Source organism: Brienomyrus brachyistius, chromosome 18 (genome assembly GCF_023856365.1).
Source record: "Brienomyrus brachyistius isolate T26 chromosome 18, BBRACH_0.4, whole genome shotgun sequence".
In the NCBI taxonomy this organism is placed as follows: domain Eukaryota; kingdom Metazoa; phylum Chordata; class Actinopteri; order Osteoglossiformes; family Mormyridae; genus Brienomyrus; species Brienomyrus brachyistius.
This window is the reverse complement of record NC_064550.1, coordinates 1,629,776-1,656,539: the sequence shown is the minus strand read 5'-3', so window position 1 is coordinate 1,656,539 and position 26,764 is coordinate 1,629,776. Positions and strand designations below refer to the sequence as shown.

At 46.8% G+C, this 26,764-nt stretch overlaps 2 protein-coding genes across 9 annotated transcripts in view; one reads left to right on the top strand and one right to left on the bottom strand.

The window, feature by feature from the left end:
* fmnl3 (formin-like 3) overlaps positions 1–20,464 on the top strand; it is a 34,277-nt gene extending 13,813 nt beyond the window's left edge. Inside the window, exons 5-28 of one of the 6 annotated variants that reach the window (XR_007383371.1) lie at positions 1,347–1,430; positions 1,909–2,055; positions 4,509–4,617; positions 5,045–5,121; positions 5,575–5,668; positions 6,737–6,811; positions 7,059–7,169; positions 7,866–8,015; positions 9,598–9,699; positions 9,998–10,334; positions 11,103–11,192; positions 11,367–11,491; positions 11,634–11,836; positions 11,922–12,156; positions 13,085–13,153; positions 13,375–13,455; positions 13,548–13,677; positions 13,757–13,917; positions 14,079–14,180; positions 14,624–14,716; positions 14,820–14,943; positions 15,412–15,543; positions 15,997–16,042; positions 18,448–18,512. Coding sequence is in view for 5 of the 6 variants with exons in the window: in XM_048982997.1 (XP_048838954.1) it covers positions 1,347–1,430; positions 1,909–2,055; positions 4,509–4,617; positions 5,045–5,121; positions 5,575–5,668; positions 6,737–6,811; positions 7,059–7,169; positions 7,866–8,015; positions 9,598–9,699; positions 9,998–10,334; positions 11,103–11,192; positions 11,367–11,491; positions 11,634–11,836; positions 11,922–12,156; positions 13,085–13,153; positions 13,375–13,455; positions 13,548–13,677; positions 13,757–13,917; positions 14,079–14,180; positions 14,624–14,716; positions 14,820–15,107 (2,863 nt within the window). In the remaining variant the exon portion in view is untranslated. The other 5 variants (XM_048982999.1, XM_048982998.1, XM_048983000.1 and 2 more) reach the window with 5 other exon arrangements.
* Positions 20,465–22,251: 1,787 nt separating this feature from the next.
* The window catches only part of lrp1ab (low density lipoprotein receptor-related protein 1Ab), a 50,049-nt gene continuing 45,536 nt past the window's right edge, over positions 22,252–26,764 (bottom strand). For all 3 annotated transcript variants that reach the window (XM_048982993.1, XM_048982994.1, XM_048982996.1), the window contains exons 82-89: positions 26,195–26,368; positions 25,409–25,570; positions 24,934–25,117; positions 24,737–24,838; positions 24,576–24,646; positions 24,405–24,498; positions 23,009–23,153; positions 22,252–22,687 (exon numbers count right to left, since the gene is read on the bottom strand). In XM_048982993.1, the coding sequence (XP_048838950.1) occupies positions 22,457–22,687; positions 23,009–23,153; positions 24,405–24,498; positions 24,576–24,646; positions 24,737–24,838; positions 24,934–25,117; positions 25,409–25,570; positions 26,195–26,368 (1,163 nt within the window). In that variant the 3' untranslated portion in view covers positions 22,252–22,456. The remainder of the gene's footprint in view (positions 22,688–23,008; positions 23,154–24,404; positions 24,499–24,575; positions 24,647–24,736; positions 24,839–24,933; positions 25,118–25,408; positions 25,571–26,194; positions 26,369–26,764) is intronic.

Below are 26,764 nucleotides of genomic sequence, written 5' to 3'. Positions count from 1 at the left end.
CATTCATACTCTTGCCTTTGGTGCGTCGGTCAAATTGCACTTTTAATTTGCACCTATGTCAGTCCCGGTGGCTCCTGGTTTCCGCCTCCATCACTGTAATGCACCTCGTTGGTCTTGTAGGACCGGAATTTGATGCCTCCCCCATTTTCTTAACGGGCAGGAAATGTGCTTTTGTGTGCCACTGGGCCAGGAAGGCAATTTGTCCAACAATGGAGCTAGTGACAAACGCACATGCCAGGCTATGTGTGGGTCTTGAACACACATTAAATTAAGATAAACAGATGCAATATTCAAATATGCATGGACCATTTACAATGATAATACATTTAGTTCAAGTTTCAGTATATGAAATTTTTGTAAGTTGTTTAAAGTTCATCTTTATTTTTCTTTAATGAGAAATAAAGTTCCCTGTAATACATTTACCTGAATATGCATATAAATACGTTTCCTTAGACCAAGGGTTCTGTTTGGTGTGTATCCCACCTTTGACACTCTCTGATCTGTTATTCCCCAGAATGCCACTAGAAACCAAAAAAAGCATCTGGTTGTACAGGAAAAGGCGAGGGAGGGGTGCTTACTGGGAAGCTCGCCATACAGGCAGCCCCCGCCCCTTAACAAATCTGCTCCACAGTCTCTATGTTAAGTCACATACCATTTATTTTTGATTTCAGGGTGGGTTCAGGCACCAGTGACACTTACCCTTGAAGGGATACATGCTAAGCTTGGTGACGCCACTGTCGAACATGACTCTTAAACCCCAGTTGAAGATCAAATTTTTAAAACTCACTCAGTCCATGGGATACATTTTTGAGAGAAATACTGTGGACTTGGTGAGTTTTTGGAATTTAACGAAGGTTCCTAGTTAGATTACTTGAGGACTGAATGAGTTTTGGAAATTTGCTGCTTGTTCCAGGACACGTGTAGCTCTGCTTTCCCAAAAATGTATGTCGCTCTGGATATAAGCATACGTGTCTGCTAAATTTCTACTGCATTTAAGCTACATTATTATCATCATCAAAAACAATTCCAGGGTCTTGGAGCTGTGAGGCATTTTAAGGGTCACCTGACATTGGTCATTACTGTTGGTTGCAGTATAGATGTTAATATCATAGCATGAGTACAATGATTACTACAATAAAGCAATACAGTTATTGCGCAATAATTGCAGAACATTTTTCTGGCTTGAGTATTGGGATTCTTTCTTTGAATTTATAAACTGAAGGTGAGTACTTTGTTGACTTGATTTTTCTTTTCCCAGGTCAAGTTGGTGGCTGAATCAGTTGCTTATACCACTTGTTCAATCATTAGCCTGGCTTGGGTCATTAACTCGGTTGCTCATCTCACAGGTGGGTTCGAGAGTTCCTCAACGATGATAATCAAGGCTTGGATATCCTGGTGAAGTACCTTTCATTTGCTCAGTGTGCCGTCATGTGAGTATTTGTTTCCACAGAGCTTCTCTCAGCTGACACTGATCTTCTCAGTGGTCTTTCAGAATTATCACACATTCCTCGTTATTCAAAGAGGTGATTGCTTGTTGTACGAGTTGGTTATGGAATACAGGCCCTGTACGTAGCATATAATTAAATAGAGAATGAGCTTGTGATTTCAGTTCTCTGGTTTCACTGTAACAGAGACGTTCATTTTAATTAAATGAGAACGCATAGGAAAAATAAGTCGAGGCCGTTTTGTTAGAAAGCGACTGCTTTGTTGTGCCTGAAGGCCTTGCAGCCAGCTTGGATTTGCTGTGATGCTGCTCTCATTCATGGTGCAGCTTGCTGTGATGTGCTCCTACTGTCTGTCCTGTGGCTCCGTGCTCCGGCTGGTCCTCCTTGTTACGCTGTCGCCTGTCATCCGAACTGCCTCTACATGTCTGTCTGTTTTTCTCTGTCCATGTGTCTGCTGCCTCAGGTTGGATTTTGAGGGGCTTGAGGCCGGGGATGAGGGCTCCCTGGACAAGACTAAGTCCTGGAGCAGGTCTATTGAAGATCTGCATCAGAACGGCATCCAACCGTTCTGCAACACGCTGTCTCGCTCCGCGCGCCAGTCAGTGCTCCGGTGTGTACTGCTGCAAGGCGCTTCTGCACTAACCCTTAGCCTGTTGCTACCTCTGTACAGTCCTCCCTGACACATTACTGCTTACGTGATAGATGATGTAGACAGTACAGCAATGTATGTGTGAGGGGGGTGGCACGGTGGTGAAGTGGTTAGCACTGACTCCTACCTCTGGGACCAGGGTTAGACTCTCTGTCTGGGTTCCATGTGTGGAGTTTGCGTGTTTTCCCTGTGTTGTTGTGGGGTTTCCTGTGGATGCTCTGGTTCCAAGTCCAAAAACACCAAATTGCTTGTAGGTGTGCCTGTGTGAGTGAATGGGGTGAGTGTGCTCTGTGATTGGTTGGTGCTCCACCTTGGGTCACTCCCTGCCCTGTGCCCTGTGATTGGTTGGTGCTCCACCTTGGGTCACTCCCTGCCCTGTGCCCTGTGATTGGTTGGTGCTCCACCTTGGGTCACTCCCTGCCTTGTGCCCTGTGATTGGTTGGTGCTCCACCTTGGGTCGTTCCCTGTCTTGCACCTGTAGTTTCTAGGAAAAGGTCTGGATCCCCCTGGACCCTGAATACGACAAGCGGTTACAGAAAGAGTGTGTTTTGTCGTCCAAATACACCTTACATTGTGGGGACCAAATGTTTAGTTACTTATGGTTAAGGCTGGGTAGGGATTAAGGATGTTGCGATTGGGATTAGGGTTTTTCCCACAGGAATGAATGGAACATAAGAAATTTACAAACGACAGGAGGCTGTTTGGCCCATCAAGCTCATTTGGGGAGAGCTTAACTAACAGCTCAGAGTTGTTAAAATCTTATCTAGCTCTGATTTAAAGGAACCCAGGGTTTTAGCTTGCACTACACTAACAGGAAGACTATTCCATACTCTAACTACACTCTTTGTAAAGGGCTTCCTCAAATTCTTTTTAAAATGTTCTCCCGCTAATTTCCACTTATGGCCATGAGTTCTACTATTTAAATTAATATTGAAATAGCCATTTAGCTGAACAGCATCCAGACCTGTTAGAATCTTATACACCTGGATCATGTCCCCCCTTAGTCTCCTTAGATAGAGGCTAAACAGATTCAGCTCAGTTAATCTCTCCTCATAAGACATTCCTCTGAGACCGGTAATCATTCTCGTAGCCCTACGTAGCACCTTTTCCAAGGCAGCATTGTCCTTCTTTGGTATGGTGACCAAACCTGCACACAATATTCTAAGTGGGGTCTTACCAATGGATCATACAGTCGTAGCATCACCTCCCTTGACTTAAACTCCACACACCTAGAGATGTAACCCAACATTCTATTGGCCTTTTTTATTGCTTCCCCACACAGGAGAGAGTGGGACATGGATGCATCAACATACACACCGAGATATTTCTCATAATCAGCTACCTTTATTTCAGTAGAACCCATAAAATATCTATACTTTATATTTCTGCTCCCTGCATGGATTACCTTACATTTATCTATGTTAAATTTCATCTGCCAGGTATCAGCCCAGTCGCTAATTAATTCCAGATCCTGTTATAGCCTCTCTGCTGGTAGATCAGTATCTGCTACACCACCCACCTTAATGTCATCTGCAAATGTAACCAGTTTACTGTATGTATTGGTGTCAATATCGTCATTGTAAATTAGGAACAATAGTGGTCCTAAAATTGAACCCTGTGGTACCCCACTATGAACGCAGGCCCACTGTGACATTGTGCCTCTAATAACTACTCGTTGCTTCCTGTCAGTTTTGCAGCTTGGATCAAAAACTGGTGTGTGTGTGTGTGTGTGTGTGTGTGTGTGTGTGTGTGTGTGTGTGTGTGTGTGTGTGTGTGTTTGTAAAGTGTTTGTGGGTGATCAAGACCAGACCTTACAGTGATAATGACAGTTTTGGACATGGCTAGCAGTCATACCATAACACTGAGAAATAGTAAGAGAAGGTGACTGAAACATCCGGTATTACAGCTCTGCCTCAATCTCAGAGGTACCCTTTTCATGCAGGTATGAGCAGTCGGCATAAGGCGACATCTCCCCAGACATGCATGAGATATCTGATGACATAGTGCTCGACAGGAAGCGGATGTCATCTGCTCGCATGGATGCCTGCCCCCAGTATTGCATTAGTAACCACACTGCTGCCTGCCTTTCCTGTCCCAGTTTCACCTCTGCAAATTAAAAGAAGAAAATTCTACACTCTCTCAAAACCGCCTCCTGAACAGCACCCCCTGGTGTTAAGATGCAGCTCTGTGGGGCCATAACTTATATTATGCAACTAGTATACTTTCGGAGACAGGGGAGTCTCAAAACACATAAGAGTGTAGAATTAAGGTCAGGGACTTAACGGACTTTCTCAACTTCCGCCGTTTATTACTTGTTTCTTAGTTCACTTGAGTGGCGCCTTAGGAGCCCTTGCATTTTAGAAGCTTTGCATCGCATCAGTGATGGCAGTCACCGGTATTACATTTTCTTACAGCTACAATACGATAAGTAACAGCAAAACCATGAAGAACTCCAGGCTGGTCAGCCAGAAGGACGACGTGCATGTTTGCATCATGTGCTTGCGGGCGGTGATGAACTACCAGGTACATCAGACGTCACCTTGCAGTGGGGCAGCGTTGGCATAATCACCATTTACTTACATTATAATCTCCACATTCACGGCTTTCAGGATTCGCAGGATCTGCGTTTAATGTCAGAGTTCTTTGTATGGTGTAGATTAAAACTTGCAGGAGATGTGAAATATCAAGAGCCTATTTATCATATGTGTAATAATTATTATAAAACAATAACATATAATAATAATAATAATAATAATAATAATAATATAGTTGTAATTTGTTATCACAGTGAGCCATTACTGGATGAATTGTACAGAAGAAGGATATATAGATGGATGTACTGACAATTATTATAGTTGCCTAAATTGATAAGGTTATTTATCAGTTCACCTATGATTTAATAATGAGTGGAAAGAATTATGGTAATTTTCCCTCTGTTTGTACTCTACAGTATGGCTTCAATATGGTGATGTCTCACCCCCATGCAGTGAATGAAATTGCACTTAGCTTGAACAATAAGAACTTCAGGTCAGTCCTTGGATCTTCTTGCATTGTATACAGAAACATCCTGCTTTTAATGCTAGGGTGTGAACCAGGTGACCTCAATATCACCATGGTATAAGTAATAGCATTCTATTATAGCTTGTTTTTATTGCTAATGAGGGTTTTACGGTTTTGAATTTTGTTCTTTCTTTAAACCGTGGATCCCCACAATCTGCTTCCATATAATACGGAAAAGAGTTTGGTTGACCTGCAGCAGCTGATGTCAAAATCACCGTCTAGGTTAGCAGTGTGGTGTAATTCGGCCATAAAGCTGCCTTGTGTGCATTATAATACTCTGTAACTGATTCTCCTATTCATTTGTGACGAGTAAACAAATATTAGATATTACACACTGAACCTTGCTCTTTGGGTGTTATTTTGGGTGTTATTTTGGGTGTTATTTTGGGTGTTATTTTGTATCTTTCTGTTCCTTTTCAGGACAAAGGCCCTGGTTCTGGAGTTACTTGCCGCTGTATGTTTAGTTAGAGGTGGTCATGAAATCATTCTATCAGCATTTGACAACTTCAAAGAGGTATGACTCTCTTCAGGATACTTCGGCATCCAATAAATGGTCTAACATTATAAGGAACTTATAGGTGCTCTTACATCCATGGATACCGCTGTTCTGCATCGATATATGTGCATTCTCTGAAGGAAAAAAAGACATATTGCATGTTATTCGTTATTAACAGTATTCATGAATAATAGTATTAATAGTATCTCATGCTTAAAAAATGACTAGAGAATGGCTGAACGGAATGGAATCGTAATGCAAATTTACGCAAGCAAATGCTAATTCAGGGATCGTGTGCCGCGGACATAGCACAGCGACTTTCACCAATGTGCTAGTGCAATTTGGCACATAGTAAACCATGATGTACAGCATGTGAACAGTAAATAAGGTTCTCTCTGGTTTTCACGCGTCACCCTTCAAAACTTTTACTGAGTTGAGTCCCCTGCAGTGGAGAATCGAAGAGAGCTGGATCCCTGCTCTGAATTGTCTCTCTTTGCAGTGCGAGTCGGGTGCAGCCTGGTTCCTTTACGCCAGTGAAAATGCACTGTAAATGTGAAACCCTGAGTACAGTCCGTACTGCCTTTGTTTCTCTTGTCTTTTCTTTGTCTTCGGAGAGCGCTGTGGCCTGGCAGCAACCAAAGTATCTCATGCTCGCTCCCAACTTATTTTTGTTCCTTCCTCTATACCTCTATTTCCTCTATTCCCGCGAGTTCCCATAATTAGATTTTTTTTCCTCCAAATGAAAGACTGAGATCTTTTAGCTGGAAGGTGTGAGGTTGTAACCTGATCACCCATTGGGCTTCAGCATTGAATTACACATCTGGAAACTCTTTGAAACAATTAAGTAATCATTTTGATATATTGACAATATTTAATATTTTCAGCCTTGTTGATATTACCATCCTCAATATTCCATAATATCTTAATCATTTGTTTTGAATAAAAATTTTGCTCTTGCATTTAAGCCTCACAGACATACAGATTTTTCTTCTGGAATTTTCCATTCTGTGGAATTAAGTTATTTCCCAGTTAAGGTTTGACGCCAGTGGCTTGGAATCTGATATCTCTCCCTCCCTCCCATTTCAGGTGTGCAAAGAGAAGCATCGCTTTGAGAAGCTGATGGAGTATTTCCGCAGTGAGGATGGAAATATTGACTTCATGGTTAGCATTTTACGGTGGTGGATCTTGATTGGGATGCACTGATTTATTTCCTATAATTTAGAGAAAAGGATTTATGAAGAATTAGCAATAGAGGTTAATCCAGCAGTATCCAGACAGCTATTGTGCTGGATTATCCAGCATGATCCAGTCAGGATTGTCCTGGTTTCACCAAGAAGGGGTTGAGGAACAAACTCTGGCATCTGAGTGGTGTTCTTCATGATGCGTTTATCTTTCCTCTCACTTTTAGGTTGCTTGTATGCAGTTCATCAACATTGTTGTTCATTCAGTGGAAGATATGAACTTCCGTGTCCACCTACAGTATGAGTTCACCAAGCTGGGTCTTGATGACTTCTTGGAGGTATGTCCATTCTCGGTCCAATAACATTCATGCGAGTTAAAACAAGTCAATTCAGTTAAAATTATGAGAATATGATTGTTTCATAATACCTCAGCTGTGCTTGTGGTTCAGGTACACATTACATTAGAGGACCAAATGATCTCACACTTTGATGAAGGCCTGTTATTTTTGACGTTGTGGGGGAGACTCAATTTAATACAAATCTGTAACTTTAATCAAAAAACTAAAAAAGTCGTAAGTCTTAAATTTTGTTTGGTAACTTATGATTAAGGTTACGGCTTAAGGGGTTAAGTTTGTCATCATTGGGATTTTTCCTGTAGAAATTAATGGAGAGTCCCCAGAAAGATATGAGTACAAGTGTGTGTGTGTGTGTGTGTGTGTGTGTGTGTGTGTGTGTGTGTGTGTGTGTGTGTGTGTGTGTGTGTTTGTGTGTGTGTGTGTGTGTGTGTGTGTGTGTGTGTGTGTGTGTGTGATATGTTCTGGGGCCTGGTATCTTGACCGTACTGTACCTTGTCAAAATAGATTCTGGATAATTGTGTCCCTAATTTTATACACAGTTGTGCAAAATGTGTGATTTGCAATAGCTTGTAGGGAGTCGCAGAGCATGCAATTAAAACATGAACTCCAACGGGTGACGGAAAAGACTAAAGTTAACTGGACTGAAACCCAAGACTCTGGATGATCTTTTCTTTGCAGAAGTGCAAACACACAGAAAGCGACAAGCTGTCAGTGCAGATCCAGGCCTACCTAGATAACGTGTTTGACGTAGGGGGACTCCTGGAAGATGCGGAAACCAAGAACGTGGCCCTGGAGAAGGTGGAGGAGTTGGAAGATCAGCTATCACACGTAAGATCAGAGACATTTAATGTGCTTCAACATCTCCATATTTGCCTCACTTGGTGTGTGAATCCATGTGCCTTTGCTTGACATGCTTGTGCCTCTGCTTCACATGCCTGTGCCGCTGCTCCATGTGCTTGTGCCTCTGCCTCATGTGCCTGTGCCTCTGCTTCACATGCCTGTGCCGCTGCTCAATGTGCCTGTGCTGCTGCTCAATGTGCCTGTGCTGCTGCTCCATGTGCTTGTGCCTCTGCTTCACATGCCTGTGCCGCTGCTCAATGTGCCTATGCTGCTGCTCCATGTGCCTGTGCCTCTGCTTCACATGCCTGTGCCACTGCTCAATGTACCTGTGCTGCTGCTCCATGTGCTTGTGCCTCTTCACATGCCTGTGCCGCAGCTCAATGTGCCTGTGCTGCTGCTCCATGTGCTTGTGCCTCTGCTTCATGTGCCTGTGCCGCTGCTCAATGTGCCTGTGCCACTGCTCGATGTGCTTGTGCCTCTATTTCACATGCCTGTGCCGCTGCTCAATGTGCCTGTGCTGCTGTTCCATGTGCCTGTGCCTCTGCTTCACATGCCTGTGCCGCTGCTCAATGTGCCTGTGCCGCTGCTCATTGTGCCTGTGCTGCTGTTCCATGTGTTCGTGCCTCTGCTTCACATGCCTGTACCGCTGCTCCATGTGCCTCTGCAGCTGCTCCATATGCTTGTGCTGCTGCTTCACATGCCTGTGCTACTGCTCCATGTGCTTGTGCCTCTGCTTCACGTGCCTGTGCCACTGCTCCTTGTTCCTGTGCTGCTGCTTTACATGCCCATGCTGCTGCTCCGTGTGCTTGTGCCTGTGCCGTTGCTCCTTGTTCCTGTGCTGTTGCTTTACATGCCTGTGCTGCAGCTCCATTTGCTTGTGCCTCTGCTTCACGTGCCTGTGCCGCTGCTCCATGTTCCTGTGCTGCTGCTTTACATGCCCATGCCGTTGCTCTGTGTGCTTGTGCCTGTGCCACTGCTCCTTGTTCCTGTGCCGCTGCTTCACATGCCTGTGCCGCTGCTCCATGTCCAAGTGTTTCTGCATTGTGTCCCCGTGTCCATGTGCCACTGCCTCAGGTTCCTAAGTCTGTGCCACTGCTTCACGTCCCTGTGCCACTGCCTCCTGTCTGTATGTTGCCGCTCACATCCCTCTGTCATTCTGCCTCTGTTTCACATCCCTGTGCTGCTGCTTTGCATCCCTGTGTTGTTGCTTTGCGTGTCCCTGTGTCACTGCATCATGTTCCTCTGCCTCTGTTGCTACTTCATGTCCCTGTGTCATTAATTTACGATCCACTAAAATGTTTTCTAGTCTCATTATTCTTATTCAGTCATAGAATAAATTTTAAGAATAACATAGACTGTAAATCAGCACAAGTGCCCTGCAAAAAGCATACATGTATAATTTGTCATGTGAAACTGGATTTAATTTACATTGATGGTCATCTATGAGCTTTGGAACCCCCTGCACTGGCTGGTGCCCCCTAATGGCCACGCCTGCCTGTGCAGCACAGTGATATTAATTTATGCGCTGTCTCTCACCATCTAATTCATTTCTTTTTCGTTTGTCTAAAAGATGACTGAACGGCTGCTAGATGTGGAGAATGAAACGATGATGAAAGTAGCTGAACTGGAGAAGTTGCTCCTTCAAAAAGACAAAGACCTCGTTGCCATAAGGGTAGGATGCCAGCAATACAGACAATATAAATCATTTGACACATTATTTAAGCCAAAATATTTCTGGTTAAGTTATGGTTAAGGTACAGCAGCAGATAAGGACTGTATAATTAAGAGATATGCAGTTAGGTTAGCTGGTGTCTCTAAGTCTCCTGCAGTGTGAGTGTGTGGGTCATGTGATGGCCTGGCATGCTGTGCAGGGTATACCCCCGCCTCGGGCTTCAGGCCTTTGAAGCTTTAGCTTTCTTACAGCTGTGACACACGAGATGCTCATTTGATCATGTTCTGTGTTCTCTCAGGAGACCTTCGAGTCGACCAACTCCCAGGTGCATACGCTGCGGAGGATGATCCAGGAGAAGGACGCGGCCTTCCAGCGGCACCGTCTCGTGGAGAAGCGGCTGCAGGAGCTGGAGCAGCAGGGCACCATCCGGCTGTGCAAGCAGGCTGATGGAGACATCTCCATTGAGGCCCTGGCTGTGGGTGTGGCTGGAGAGACCCTGGGAGTCATCACCCCGCTGCCTGCAGGTCCGGTGGGCCCTGGAGCTCCAGGCGAAATCCCCTCCACCACAGTTGAGCCTGTTGTGCCACCACCTCCGCCCCCACCACCGCCCCCGCCCCCACTGCCCTCTGCTCAAGGTACTGCATTTCAGCCTTTTTACTGTCCCAGCCGACACGTTTGTTGCTGATTGGTTTCCCTCAGTTTTACATTGTGCAGGGGAAACAGCTGGATGTGAGCACTTTAGGTCTGCTTTCCCTTTCTCAATGGGTAATTTCACACTGATTTTCAGGAACCAGAACCTTTTTCCAGAACAAGGAACCTTTGATGCTTTCAGAGCGCCGGGACGTAGTATACCAATGTACTTTTGTCTGATATCACCAGTGCCGGCGGTGAAACTTGCCAGCACTTATTAGCGGAGTAACGTTGTTTTATTTATTACATGAAACCGAAAGATCAGTCTGCCGGCCAGATTAAATAAGAATCATGAACATGTTGCTGTTCGTATGAATAAAATAAAAGGCTGTGTCCCATTTTATTTTGATCTCAATCACTCTCCCCCAATAATTAACGAATAACTAACAAACATTTTAAGAATCCAACTTGTTCCTTGTCTGTTGTTTTGGGGTGGAGGTGTAGTTTCAGATGATGTGTGAAGTTTAACGTGGAAATATTTAGCATCTCCCATGCTAATTTAGCATAATGGTCCCAGTTCTGTTTCGCGACGTGAAAGCAGCAAGCTAAAATGGCCAGGAGCTTCAAAAATCCCTGGTCAAGACAGCCCAGGAACCAGGGACCAGGTTCTACAACTTTGGTGCCTAATAGTATGATAATGTTGTGCTGTGGTCGTCTGGTAACACAAGCCGTTCCCCCTTTTCTGGGACGCTTGTCTGTCTCTGATGCGATAGGTGAGTATGTACCTGTGCCACCTCCACCCCCTGTGGCCCCGCCTCTGCCTGGAACGTCTCCAACTGTCATCCTCAGCACCGGCCTATCAGGTGAGGCCTTTTATCTCTTAATTCTTCTGTACTCTGACATGAATGCATCTATCATCTGACAGCTTGAAATCTGATGTTATAGTAGATCAGGCAAAGGGACTCCAAGTCCTCATTCTCCAGTATTCTGTCTGTGAATGGGTTTGAATTTTTATTTGACATTCTTTTGTTCTATAGCCATTAGAATCAAAAAGCCCATAAAGACAAAGTTTCGCCTGCCTGTGTTCAACTGGACGGCCCTGAAACCCACACAGATCAACGGCACCGTATTCAATGAGATAGACGACGAGAGAGTTCTAGAGGTCAGAGTTCAGGCATCTGTCACCCCTGCCGTTTGTAAAAATTCTCTCCTCTCTAAAACTCATGGCATAACACTGTGACACACACCTTTACTGTGCACTGGACATGAGAATTAGTGTAAGATGTGTTTGCTGTTATTTGCAGGAGCTGGATCTAGACAAGTTTGAGGAACTCTTCAAAACCAAAGCTCAGGGTCCAATAATGGACCTGTCCTGCCCCAAGAACAAAGTTTCCCAGAAGACCATCAACAAGGTTACCTTGCTAGATGCCAACCGTTCTAAGAATTTGGCCATCACGTTACGCAAGGCTGCAAAGAGCACAGAGGAGATCTGCAAAGCTATCCAGATGTAGGTGTACATGTAGTTTCCCTGCACGGGTGTTCAGTGTTGGGTGTGCTGATCGTACAGACGACTAAGTCATGCTCCCCTGTAGGTATGACCTGAAGGCTCTGCCGGTGGACTTTGTAGAATGCCTGATGCGATTCCTGCCCACGGATGCAGAGAGCAAACTGCTACGTCAGTACGAGCGAGAGCGCCGTCCAGTGGAGCAGCTGGCTGAGGAGGACCGCTTCATGTTACATTTCAGTAAAATTGAAAGGCTCACGCAAAGGATGACGATCATCACCTTTGTGGGCAACTTCATTGATAACGTCAATATGCTGACTCCGGTATGTGTCATCGGCTAAGTGCTCATTGTGAAGGAACCACAGGCTTGGGTTTTGTGTTGTTCTGAGAGGGCCAATGCATTTATAATTATTTAGCAGATGCATTTATAAAAACCAAGAAACATTTTCGAGAGCAGGATCAGCCAGTCCCTAGAGCAGTTGGGATAGCTTCAGTTGGTTACAATACAAGACAGTGTAAAACAGTTCAAGACAGTGCACAACAATATAGATGGTGCAAAATAATATAGATAATGTGATACAAGAGAGGTAAGGGATATGTGCTGATTACAGCAGTGCCTCAGCCACCACATGACGAACCACCTCAGGGATGAGAACCTGCGTGCAACCGAGCGGCACCTCAGCACCGCACTAGTCCGAAAGGAACAGTGGGAGTATTTTTTTAAGCCTCAGTGGCTGCAGTGCCAATCCTGTCAATCCAAGTTGGTGGATCTGCTTGCAGGGCTGGATGTAGGTTAACATCATACCCAGGATGAAGCAATTTCAGGTTAAGGGCCTTGCTGAAGGGCCCAATGGCATAGGATTACTCCGGGCATTCACGGGATTCAAACCAGCAACCTTCCGATTGCTGACACAGATCCCTAGCTTCAGAGGGACCACTGCACTCAGCAAAACAAAGGAGTGTCAGAAAATATGAGACAAAAGCAAAACTAGACGATATATATTCAGAGCATGATATAGTGCAGTAACAGATCTATAAAGTGCAGGTACCATGGAAATGGCTGCTTAGGGGCACCAGGCTGAATCACTGCGCCGACCCTGCGATACCAGGACCATGCGATACCAGGACCATGCCATACCAGGACCATGCCATACCAGGACCCTGCTCATGAATACAGTCTCCTAACCTGCTGAGCCACAAGCTGCCATAGTTTTTCAATGATCTCATTTTCAATCACTCTTCCTTTTCTAGCAACTGAATGCAATTATTGCTGCATCTGCCTCAGTGAAATCATCGCCCAAACTGAAGAGAATGCTGGAGGTGCGTTCCTCTGTTGGCATGTTCATGATTCATGTATAATGTGGAAAGGCGACGGGCTGTTCTGTCTCTCTGAGACCCTCTTTTCATAGTACTCATTTCATCTTAAATATGTTCTTGTTTATTCATTTCACAAAATAATAATCTTAATATTAAGTTTGCATTCCCGTATCTCTGCTTACTCTGGATTTTTAATATTAATTTGTCTTCCTTTCTTTATGTAGATTATTTTAGCTTTGGGAAATTACATGAATAGCAGCAAAAGAGGCTCAGTTTACGGGTTCAAGCTTCAAAGCCTGGATCTGGTAAGTGCTTCTTTGGAGAGGAGGTTCTCAGCTCTCGCTGAACCTGGGCCAGCTGCGAGTCTGAAAGGTCTTCCTGCTTATTTGCTTTCCAGTTGCTGGACACCAAGTCTACAGACAGGAAGCTGACGCTGCTGCACTACATTGCACTCATTGTGAAGGACAAGTACGTGGACCTGGCCAACTTCTTCAATGAGTTGCACTTCGTCGACAAGGCAGCAGCTGGTCAGCACCCTGGGCCGAATCCGGGAACGGGGCAGCGTCCTGATTCACAGGGGAGTGATGTACATGTTTCTATGCACAGTATCGCTGGAGAATGTGCTGCTGGATGTGCGAGAGCTGTGCAAGGGTATGGAGCTGATCCGTAGGGAGTGCAGCCTCCATGACCACGTGGTGCTCAAGGACTTCCTGCAGACACATGAGCCACAGCTCGACAAACTGCAGAAGGATTCCAAGACAGCAGAGGTGACAGCCTTTTGCTTTACCCACAATTAAAATGCTCCTCTCCAAATCAGTGATAACCCGCTCTTCACTAGACCAGCCTACCTCTATCAGAAAAATAAGCCAGCAACACCTTAAACCTCATTGACAAACTCTACTAACTTTGTCTCCTCACTGACCTGTAGGAAGCGTACAACAGTGTGGTTCATTACTTTGGAGAGAGTGCCAAGACAACCCCACCCTCCGTCTTCTTTCCTGTGTTTGTGCGTTTCATCAAGGCGTACAAGGTAAGGGGTCACGTCGTCCCGCACGGACAGAGGAAGCCTCCGTTTTCACCTCTGCAGAAGCTTTGCTTTTGTGTATTTGTGTTGCTTCATGGATTTAAAAACAACAACGATGGGCTTCTATTCCGTCACCGGACACGGTGAGAAGTCAGCGGCCACATAACAGGAAAGACCAGCTGGGCTGCACTTCTCACAGCAGCTTTGGTGTTTAGACTGGCCCCCACCCTACTTTGGCCCCAACCCGGTTGTGGCCCTCTCAGCGGCAAAGCCCTTCCTGGCATTGTTCTCCGGCTGGATTTATGCATTTGCTCAGGAAGACTGAAGGATCTCCTGGTCCCGTCTGTCAGGGACGTCGCCGAAACCTGGGCCCAGTCATGGGAAACGTAGCCTTGAGAAATGACGGGCGCTGATCTTGGTGCGTGTGTGACTGTGCATCTGCTGCGCAGGAAGCTGTGGAGGAGAATGAGCAGAGGAAGAAGCAGGAGGAAGCTATGAGGGAGAAGCTGCTGGCTCAGGAGGCCAAGCAGCAAAACCCGAAGGTAAAGGCTTCAGACTGAAGTTTCGAGATCTCTGTTTCGCTGGTTTGCATTCATGTCACTGTATGAATGCATGAACTACTAGCAGATACCTATGATGTCCCAGGTGCAGGCACAGAAGAAGAGGCTGCAGCAGCAGGAGCTGATCGCAGAGCTGCGCAAACGGCAGGCTAAGGACCACCGGCCTGTGTATGAGGGCAAGGATGGCACCATAGAGGACATTATCACAGGTGGGGTGCATTGTAAACATGGACCCAACCTGAGGGCAAAGGTCACAGTGGTCCTGCAGTCATCCCCCTGCAGAAAGTACACAGTCTGTTATGTGATTAGGATGCCTCAGCGGACGAGACACAATGCCTTCCAGGTCAAAATCTCCACACAGCCTAGACAGTGAGCCAGTCCTGGTGTTCTGCTGGGAAACACAGCTCTGTAGGTGATGCAGTGTACAACCTACCTCAGTGGCTGTACTTTTCCCAAAAGCCAATCCAGTGACTCAATAACCAAGAAAGACTCTGTGTCATAAGTTGTTCATCTTAAGTGAATCCTTCATGATAATCGCCCTTAATATCCACTCTATCCCAGTGCCTACCAACTCCATATTAATTCAGGGCCTTTTTCCTGTACGAGGAGCATCCCTGCTACTGTCTGTGGTGCCAACTGGGGCCATTCAGGTGTGCTGTTGTCTCTGTGCCCCCCAGCATTGAAGAGCGTGCCCTTCACGGCCCGTACTGCCAAGCGGAGTTCCCGCTTCTTCTGTGACACCAACCTCTACGATGAGTCCAACTGCTAGCCCCTTACCCCCACGCTGCCCCTGCCCCACCACAGTCCAGGTGGTTTGGACCTCCTCCATATGCCCCCCCCACCCCATGCATGCCCATCGACGTTTGCATGCTCATCCACATCCCCCGCCCCCCCGACTAACCCAGTCCCCGAGAACCAGCAGCGTTTTCATTTTGGTTCTTTCACGTCTCACTTCACCACCAGCCAAATCTCTTCAAATGCAGTTTATACTGAACAGTAGCAAGTTTGTAGCTGGACTGGCACAATGTCCAAATATTTGTCATTTTAATTTGAAATCTATCCTAATTCCAGTCTTTATTTTATATATAAGATCCCTGGCTTTTGTTGCTCAGATATAGCTGTACATGAGACATGGAATTGAGGCTCCAATGAAATCACAGAGAGAGGTTTGGCTTTAAGAACTGGGTTTCCTTAAAATCCAGGCTTAACTAATCATGTTTTTTCCTTTCCTAACATGTTTACCTCTGACTTTTTTTTTTTAGCCGAACTGAAGGTTGACCTCCGTACATTTGCCCCTCTAAAGAGCGGGTAAGCTGGGTAGCTTCCTGTTGCTGCCAGCTGCTTGGATGTCGTCCAGGGTTGGACCCTGATGCAGCCGTTTTGTGAAGCACCAAGCATATTGACCTTGACTGAGGCTGACATTGCTTTGGTAGACTGGAACAGAAATGCTGCTTGGTGGCTCAGGGGCGAGTGTAGCAGCTAATAATGTAATAATTTTTCCTTTCATAAAATGCAGTAATGTTGACGATGTAATAACTGGCCAGTAATGTGAAACGTTTTTCATTCAGATATTTTATTACATTATTGGTAATTTATTACGTTATCGGCTTTTATTATAAGAATGGCAAAATTATTGCGTTATTGGTAGTTAATACATAACTCCTTCAACATAACAGTAGTTCATGATTATTGGCTGCTACACGAAACACTGTCACCTTCTAGGTTACAGGGCTTGGGCTTTGAAATTCTGTGCGTGGAGTTTTCTGTCTTATGCGGATTGACTCTTGTAGTCCGGACACACAGTTAAGCTAATTGACATCTTTAAAAGACCTGTAGTGTGTGAACCCTCTGCTAGTGCCCTGCCTTGTAACCTGTGCTGCCTAGAATCAGGCCCAGGCCCACTGCCAACCCGGCGTAAGTAAGTGGTTGGAGTAGATATTCAGTGAGGAAAAAAAAATCTAAATTTTATTCTCTACTAGTAAAGTGCCAGTTAAACCTAATAAAGAGAAACTAATTCCGTGCTTATAAAATGTGTTTGATCAGCAGCTTAGTAAGATAAGTTATGAAAGGCAGTATTTTTGGTGCCTCTCCAAACTTGCATACGTTAAAAACAAGATGTCTGTCAGCTGCTTGCTGTATATTGCTAATCTTTTAACCTGTGGAAAGTATGCTGTACCATGCTGAGAACACGCTGCCTGTCGCCCAGCCGTCTCGGGGGTCGCCCGCCCGCGCTGCCTGTCCCCCGGCCGTCTCGGGGCTCGCCCGCCCGCGCTGCCTGTCGCCCAGCCGTCTCGGGGGTCGCCCGCCCGCGCTGCCTGTCCCCCGGCCGTCTCGGAGCTCACCCGTCCACGCTGCCTGTCGCCCAGCCGTCTCGGGGGTCGCCCGCCCGCGCTGCCTGTCCCCCGGCCGTCTCGGTGCTCGCCCGCCCGCGCTGCCTGTCCCCCGGCCGTCTCGGTGCTCGCCCGTCCACGCTGCCTGTCCCCCGGCCGTCTCGGTGCTCGCCCGTCCACGCTGCCTGTCGCCCAGCCGTCTCGGGGGTCGCCCGCCCGCGCTGCCTGTCCCCCGGCCGTCTCGGGGCTCGCCCGCCCGCGCTGCCTGCCCCCCGGCCGTCTCGGAGCTCACCCGTCCACGCTGCCTGTCGCCCAGCCGTCTCGGGGGTCGCCCGCCCGTGCTGCCTGTCCCCCGGCCGTCTCGGTGCTCGCCCGCCCGCGCTGCCTGTCCCCCGGCCGTCTCGGTGCTCGCCCGTCCACGCTGCCTGTCCCCCGGCCGTCTCGGTGCTCGCCCGTCCACGCTGCCTGTCGCCCAGCCGTCTCGGGGGTCGCCCGCCCGCGCTGCCTGTCCCCCGGCCGTCTCGGGGCTCGCCCGCCCGCGCTGCCTGTCCCCCGGCCGTCTCGGGGCTCGCCCGCCCGCGCTGCCTGTCCCCCGGCCGTCTCGGGGCTCGCCCGCCCGCGCTGCCTGCCCCCCGGCCGTCTCGGGGCTCGCCCGCCCGCGCTGCCTGCCCCCCGGCCGTCTCGGAGCTCACCCGTCCACGCTGCCTGTCGCCCAGCCGTCTCGGGGGTCGCCCGCCCGCGCTGCCTGTCCCCCGGCCGTCTCGGTGCTCGCCCGCCCGCGCTGCCTGTCCCCCGGCCGTCTCGGTGCTCGCCCGCCCACGCTGCCTGTCCCCCGGCCGTCTCGGTGCTCGCCCGCCCGCGCTGCCTGTCCCCCGGCCGTCTCGGTGCTCGCCCGCCCGCGCTGCCTGTCCCCCGGCCGTCTCGGTGCTCGCCCGCCCGCGCTGCCTGTCCCCCGGCCGTCTCGGTGCTCGCCCGCCCACGCTGCCTGTCCCCCGGCCGTCTCGGTGCTCGCCCGCCCGCGCTGCCTGTCCCCCGGCCGTCTCGGTGCTCGCCCGCCCGCGCTGCCTGTCCCCCGGCCGTCTCGGTGCTCGCCCGCCCGCGCTGCCTGTCCCCCAGCCGTCTCGGAGCTCGCCCGTCCACGCTGCCTGTCGCCCAGCCGTCTCGGTGCTCGCCCGCCCGCGCTGCCTGTCCCCCGGCCGTCTCGGGGCTCGCCCGCCCGCGCTGCCTGTCCCCTGGCCGTCTCGGAGCTCGCCCGCCCGCGCTGCCTGCCCCCCTACTCACACTTTCATGCTACCCTGATAAATGTTTTCTGACCCCTCAGAGCCTTCCAGATGCCAGGTGTTTTCCTGCTGGTCTCACCCTTGTGTCCTTTCCCACTCACAGATCTCCGAAACCAGCCCTTCCTGCGTGCTGACGCAGTGATCCGCTGCGGGTGGAAGCGACTGTAACCCCAGCCCCCCGCCCATCCTCCCCTCCAGTGACCCTGCCTCCCCTCCCAGCTGCCACACCCCTGTCCATGTGTCTACGTCCCCTGTCCACACTGACTTGAGACAAGTACAACACTGGGGGTGTGAATTGAGTAGCGATATTTAATAATGTATATTCATGTCTATTTCAATACGGACAATGCTAGAGATTTTGGGCCCCATGAACGCATGTCATATTGGACCATCAGTCCAGACCACTATGTTCCTGGAATTGTCCTAACTTCCCCCCCCTTTACGGCATCCCTCACTAGAAGGGGGAACTGGCACATGGCCTTATGGGTAATGGCTGCTGCATCTCCAGCTATTCCTACATATGGACACCGTTCTTTCAGCCAGAGTCGTCCATGGATTGATTTATAAAAAAGAAGCTGGCGAGCCAGTGACTGGAGAACGCGTGTATGTATATGTATGTATAGTGTCCACCAATATGATCTTATTTTCATAACCTGAACATACTATGTGATCAAGCTAGAAGTCAGCCTGCAAAATATTGCTAAACTGCCATAAGATGTATAGTCTTAGCCAGACAATAGTAGACTGCAGTGCTGATGACGATGCTGTGTGTGCGTATGTGTACAGGTGCACATGCAGACATGCTAGACAAGCCAAAACCAAAAGTGCCTTTTTCTTATGACAGTATTATATCTTTATTCTTTTGTTATTTGTATTTTTAAAGCTTTTTTAAAAAAAGGTTTTTTATGCGTTTTTGTATACAATTGCCTTAAATGTTAAGTACTGTAAAAAGAATCTTGCAACATTTGGCTTTAATTTAAACTGCAGCTTTGACTAGACAAAATATGCATTTCAGTGTTGTATCTAATTGTGATTGTGTAAGGTTTTACGGATAGCACTGAAGTCGAGATATATGTATATATTTTTCTGTTAAACTACACGACAAATCTTAAAGAGAATTTCACCTCTTGAAATGTTCTGAAGACTCAAGATGATTGGCAGACGCTTAGAGTAATTATTAGTAAGCACTAACGGCACTGAATTGGCTTGACTGGTGTTTTGTTTATGTATTTAATTTCCCCTCCAGTAGCTTAAAGGGGTGAACTGACAAGTGGAAGAAAGACGTGTTGTTTAGTACTATCATAATTATTAGTATTATCATACAGTGAATTAGGAAACCACTACTTTCCAGCAGCTCTGCATTTTCCAAGGATTGTTTAAGAATTTGCTCACCTGTCCTGCAAAAAGTGGCCGTTTCATGGTTTTTGCAAACTGTACATCTTGTGTTTATATCAAGCTGAATTTTATACTTATATCTATTTTGCCAAAGCTGTTGATGGCAATGAGGCACATCTGAGAAACCGAATGGAGGTTTTCAGAATAGTACAGTTATTAGTGTACAGTCAGTATAACACAGTTGTTACAGAGCCATCAGTCCAGTACAGCCACTGCACCCCAGCTGCTGCAGTACAGTGCAGCTGGCTAGTACAGTTTCTCTTTAGTTAGAAAACGAACCAGAAAAATGTGATATTTTCACATATCACATATGCGTGCATTTTTAATAAGCAGTGTGCCGGTGATTTCTACAAGGCTATGCTGGCAATCCTAAAGAAGTTATTGCACATTTAGTAAGTAGATGCAGTAATTGCAAAATAAATATGAAGTATAATCAGGCATCCAGATGTTTTGGAGATTCAAATCAATTAATGTCCATCCCAGCTGAGCTTTAAGATCATGTTACCAGTGACGTCTCCAGTGGAAAATGGCTCATTAGTTCCCAGTATACCAGTAACCTTTAGTACACTAATTAAACATAAACTAATGCACACTACTCTGTGCACTATTCTATGCATTTTCTTCAAATCAATATGATCAGAGACAAGTGTAACAATTGGAAACAGTAAGATAATGTCATGGAAAGAGAACTTTGTCTCTTCTTTTAATAAATTCAGAAATACTGATTTGTGTCATTTACTTGGTCTGGTTTCTAGTCTGGGTATATCAAACAAATACATCATAAGAACTCTAATAATGAATAACTGACCGGTGTACTAATCAGTAATAATTCACTTACTATAGATTTTGAGGCTCTTTAGTTACTACCTGAATGGTGCTTTTTAAAGATCGTTTATCCAGCAGGATGGGTTACAACACTTCAGTCAGCCAGTGAGGTCAGAGCAGCCAAATCAGCCTTAAATGCTACGATAAGCTTTGTTATGAAACTGCATTAACTTCTCCAGTGAATACCCTGAAGATCCTGACAGACCACCAGGGGTAATCCCTAAGCAGCATTCATTGTGCGTGCTCAGGCTTCCAGCATGACTAATACTAGGATATCAAACAACGCTGCCACTGGTTCTGCTGAAGCCGGTTTGTATGAGTATTTCACCGACTTTTATGAACAAATCAGTACAGATTACAATAGAAGAAAAAACTAATTTTTATGCTAATTGTACTTGCCGGGTCTGAAAAAAATCCAAACATCAGCCACATCTGCAATGAATTTGAAATGAAATTCCACTGTATCCACAGCAGGGGTCTCAAACTTTGGTCCTGGGGGGCTGGAGCCCTGCACAGTTTTTGCTTTACGCTCATTTAACACCTGATTCAACTCCCTGCGCTAATTACCACACAGTTCTTGAACTGAATCATTTGTGGTGGAAGAGGGAAAGAACTAAGCTACACAGGGTTCCGGCCCCCCAGGACTGGAGTTTGAGACACCTGATAAGTCATAAAACATACATTGGAGTTGGCTTTTAAAAGTAATCTCTGCCTGTGATTCGACAGTAGTATACAATAATTCATTTAGTTAGGGAAGTGGCAATGATTGGGCGTTGTGGGTGGATGGGGAGGAGATTTTACTGAAAAATAATAGCTCAAAGTTCATTTTTATCTGTGTGAACTGAGCATTGAGCTATCAAGTGCGAACTTACACAGCACTCCATTTTCTGTCAACAATTTTCCGTTCCCACTGATTTGGGAAGGCCGTAGCCCTAACCTTAACCCACCAGCAGAGCGCAGCACAGCCTGCCTTATGTATGTGACGACCATGTGATGATTTAAATCCAGTGTTCAACAAATTCACAGACTCAGTCCTGACACCATTAGACTGTGTGTGCAATGTGTGAATCCACACGTTTATTTGAAATATTTCTTAAGGCTCAGTTTGAATTGCTCATTTTAGGGAAGGGGTGCAGTTTGGAAGGTGTGGGCCTTTTTCTTTTGAACAGAACAAAATAGAAAATTACATTCGCATACAAAGTGGTCAATTATTTTTATGTTTTAGTGTTTTTTTATTTTTCCTAATAAAGAGGCTGGATCAGGGTGTCACATTAAGCAGGCTGTGCCTGTGGGTTAAGGTTCTTTACTTTAAGGGGCCGTCACATACATTAGACAGGCCGGGCTGTGTCAATGGGTTGGGGTTCTTTATTTTAAGGGGCCGTCACATACATTAGACAGGCCGGGCTGTGTCTATGGGTTAGGGTTCTTTACTTTAAGGGGCCGTCACATACATTAGGCAGGCTGGGCTGTGTCTATGGGTTAGGGTTCTTTACTTTAAGGGGCCGTCACATATATTAGGCAGGCCGGGCTGTGTCTATGGGTTAGGGTTCTTTATTTTAAGGGGCCGTCACATACATTAGACAGGCCGGGCTGTGTCTATGGGTTAGGGTTCTTTACTTTAAGGGGCCGTCACATACATTAGGCAGGCCGGGCTGTGTCTATGGGTTAGGGTTCTTTACTTTAAGGGGCCGTCACATACATTAGGCAGGCCGGGCTGTGTCTATGGGTTAGGGTTCTTTACTTTAAGGGGCCGTCACATACATTAGGCAGGCCGGGCTGTGTCTATGGGTTAGGGTTCTTTATTTTAAGGGGCCGTCACATACATTAGACAGGCCGGGCTGTGTCTATGGCTTAGGGTTATTTACTTTAAGGGGCCGTCACATATATTAGGCCTATGGGTTAGGGTCCTCTGTATCATCCTCCTTCTCCTGCATGCTGGATAGTGAGTCCAGGAAGCTGTTTGCTCCCATGTTCAGGGTATCACATATGTAAGGAAAGTCCCCAGCATTGTCCTCTGTTTGTGCAAGCAACTCCTCCGTCTCCTCTATGCTTGGCAGTGAGTCCAAGCTGCTGTGGACTCCCGCGTTCAGGGTCACGTAAACCCGGTTGGTGAAGCTTATGGGCTGCAGGAAGAACCAGAGGACTGAGGTCAGTCACAGGGCACCCAGATTTCCACATGAACACAGGCGAACTCGGTGCACATCTCCAGAGGGTCACATCAATTAGTTTTAGTTATGTGTAACTAGAAAGTAGAGGCATTAGGGATCCTGGTAGTCCAACACGGCCGAATGAACCACCAAGGCCCCTAAGCCCTGAGATTTACATCTCAAACCTGAATCCTTTTGGTCTCAAATGCAATTATTTCACCAATGTTCCACCTATTCATCAGCATGTCATTGAACAGGCTACTCCCCATCTAAGAAGGAGAAATATGTATGTTTAACCTGGTCTGGGTCCAGCAAGAAATCTGCATTCAGGAGTTCGTTTGCACTATCATCTAGCTCTTCTTCATATATCTGGTATGCAGGGTTCCCAATCTCCACATTCGTGAGCCTATTGGTCATTCTCTGATGCTGGAACCCCTTGGTCCTGCAGCAACGACAATGGTGAGATCAGACTCAATTGATACATGCACATGAAACACTAAGCTCAGCAAGCGTCGGATGCACCAAAGAAGGGCCATTGCATACACTGGCAATGAGCATGCTCAGAACACCACAATGAAGAGCCATTGCACACACTGGCAATGAGCATGCTCAGAACGCCACAATGAAGAGCCATTGCATACACTGGCAATGAGCATGCTCAGAACGCCACAATGAAGAGCCATTGCACACACTGGCAATGAGCATGCTCAGAACGCCACAATGAAGAGCCATTGCACAAACTGGCAATGAACATGCTCAGAACGCCACAATGAAGAGCCACTGCACACACTGGCAATGAACATGCTCAGAACACCACAATGAAGAGCCATTGCACACACTGGCAATGAGCATGCTCAGAACGCCACAATGAAGAGCCATTGCACAAACTGGCAATGAGCATGCTCAGAACGCCACAATGAAGAGCCATTGCACACACTGCCAATGAGCATGCTCAGAACACCACAATGAAGAGTCACGGCATGCACAGGTAATGAACATGCTCAGAATGCACCAATGAAGACCCATGCCACATATGGACGCTGTGCATGTCCAGAAGGTACCAATGCACAGAGAAGAGCCATGGGACATGCAAGCACTGAGCATGCCCAAAATGCCACAGTGAAGAGCCATGGGACATGCAAGCACTGAGCATGCCCAAAATGCTACAGTGAAGAGCCTTGGGACATGCAAGCACTGAGCATGCCCAAAATGCCACAGTGAAGAGCCTTGCTGATATGGAAGTAAATATTTGAATGCATTTCAAATAACATGGTTTTGTAACCAATATATATCAAATAGAATAGCAATGTAAAAGCCAAAAATTTGACAATGATTATTTACCATAGTGGTGAATAAAAGACACACAGTGGGAAATAAGTGAAAGGCTCAATTTACTACAGACTGGCTAAATAGTCAGCCAAAACATAGGTGTGATGCAAATTCAATTTAACATATTTTTATATAGCACCTTTTACAACAGTAGCCCCAAGGTACTCGACAAGAGTGTGTGGCAATCCATTATTACATTGATTATGCTGAATTGTGCATGAAACACTGAAAGAAAGAAAGAAAGAAAGAAAGAAAGAAAGAATGAGATAGATAGATAGATAGATAGATAGATAGATAGATAGATAGATAGATAGATAGATAGACAGACAGACAGACAGACCTTAGCCACACAATTGTAACTTACCCACTAGTTTTCCTCTTGTACCAGAAGATGGCGCCAACAACCAGCAGCAATGCAAGCAGTAATAGCACTGTAATTGTAGTGGAGGTTGTGCCAACTAAAAGGCAAAAACAGAGCCTTTAAATTCAAAAACAAACAAAGTTTTAATAAATAAACGAGCCGTTGGATCCGTACCACTGCCCCAGCCCCGCTCCCTGGAAGAGGCAGCATTCTCACAGCGTTGCCCCGCCCATTCCTCATGGCACCTGCACGCATATAAAGCATGAGCACTCAGTCGGTGTGCTAATAATGCGGGTGTGTGGTAGGTGTGTGGAAGTGCGGGATCCATCTCTCACTGGCACTCTGGTACTTCAGTGTCAGGGTCCATAGTACAGTTCCCGTTCACACAGTAATCGTCGCATGTGAAGCAGCTTGGTCGAACCCTGCCGTCAGTGCAGCTGGAGACAAAGGAGGAACAGAAGTCAAGGCATAGGAACAGAAATACAGGCCTGGACACAGACAGACATCCAGCACCAGCAACAAGGAGACACACTTGCACGTGACCCCTCCACTGGGCCTCTGAGGGCTGGAGGGGATGCAGTGGCCGTTCCCGCAGTACAGACAGCTGTCCACCTCACAGAAGCGTCCATGAAACCTCAGGGGACACTGACACAGCTGGGAGCCATCAGGGGCCTGCTGACATATGCCCTTGTTCTTGCAGTAGCCATCACATGTGCCTGCAGGACAGTTAATACTGTTATCAGCTATCAACCTCTCAGAATGGAAACAGGCAGAACAGTCTATAAAACCATTTTTAGAACCTGCAGGCATGAAACACCTCAAAATCTCAAAGAAGGACACCATTCACATTTTGTTTTCAATAGATCAGTCATCAAACTGATCCTGGTGTCTATCTTCTGCAATTAATACAGTTTTGCTGTTTGTGCTGCATTCTGTGGTGGTTCAGCGCAACATATGCGTGAATGTTTCCTCTACTGTAAATGCATTGGTACATTATACACACTCACTGTACTGGCATCTGTCCCCCAGGAAATCAGCAAGGCAGGAGCAGCTGGGCTGGTTGCCCAGGGTCACAGAGCAGGATCCCCCATTCAGGCAATACCCTTGGCAAGTATGGCTGTCACACGTGGGACCAGTAAAGCCAACAGGACAGCGGCAGGTAGGTACTCCTGGGGGAGGAGAGCGGAGGATGGCAGGAGGGAGGAGAGGTTGGCAAAAAACAAAAGAAAGAGTAACAGAGGTAGGAATTTCTGGTTCAGAAAGTGAAAATCCAGGCTAAGATTTTTTTGGTTCAATTGAATACTCTATGAAACTCAACTGGTTGGTTGAAACCCCCCAACCCTGCTCAGCAAATTTTATCAAGATTATTTAAAAATGCTGGAACAGTGTTGCTTTTGAAAATACTGTATACCACGGTATAATGTCTGGACACTCCGAAAAATTAGATAGGTGGGTACTTTTGCACCTCCTCATTGGACCCAGATCTAGATTGTTCAGGTTGGGGGGGCAGTTAAAAATTTTGAGTGGGTAACTTTTCACACAATGTACTATATTACAGTGCAGTAGCAACTTGTCACCAGAGAAACAGGTGGGGCACTTGGGCATTTTCATATTTTATGTTTGAACTATTTGGGAACTATCTAGAAAGAAATGATTATTCTTATTAATTACTATTACTGTATGTGTTTCTGGGGACTAAATTTATGTTAGCTCACTGTGTGTGTGACTGAAAAGTGCACTTGGAAAAGAGAAGTTTGAATTGGCCTTGTGAGAATGTCTCCCTTGGGTTTCACCTGTATGGGAGGTGGTGCACATCCCTCCATTCTGGCAGTAGTTCTGGCATTGGTCAATCTCGCACATCTCGCCACGGTAACTGGCCAAGCAGTGACACTTGGGCTTGTTGTAGGCGTTAAGGAAGCAGCTACCACCATTCCAGCACTGCAAGCTGCAGGTGCCAGCAGGAGGCGCTAGAGACATGAGAATCATCGGGGAGATGAAGGATCAACCACTTCATACTTAAATGAATTTCTATAAGCATATTATACATATTATAGTAACAGAACACTCTGGAATTCTGGGGACATATAGGAGGTGATGTGCGACTCGGTGGCTTGGGGCACTGTGCCTGTGAGCAGAAGACTGTCAGTTCCAAACCCAGGGTTGGCAGTGCAATATCACCACTAGGCCCTGGAGCAAGGCCTTTAACACTCAGCTATTCCAGGGGCTCTGTGACCCTGCTTTCTCAAAAAATGAATGTACAATGCAGAGCAAAACCATGAGCCAGAGTAGCAAAAAAATGACAGGAGAGCCAACATTTTGTGCTGCACCCCTCAGCGAGCGCAGCGCAGGCAGCGTTTGGTCTG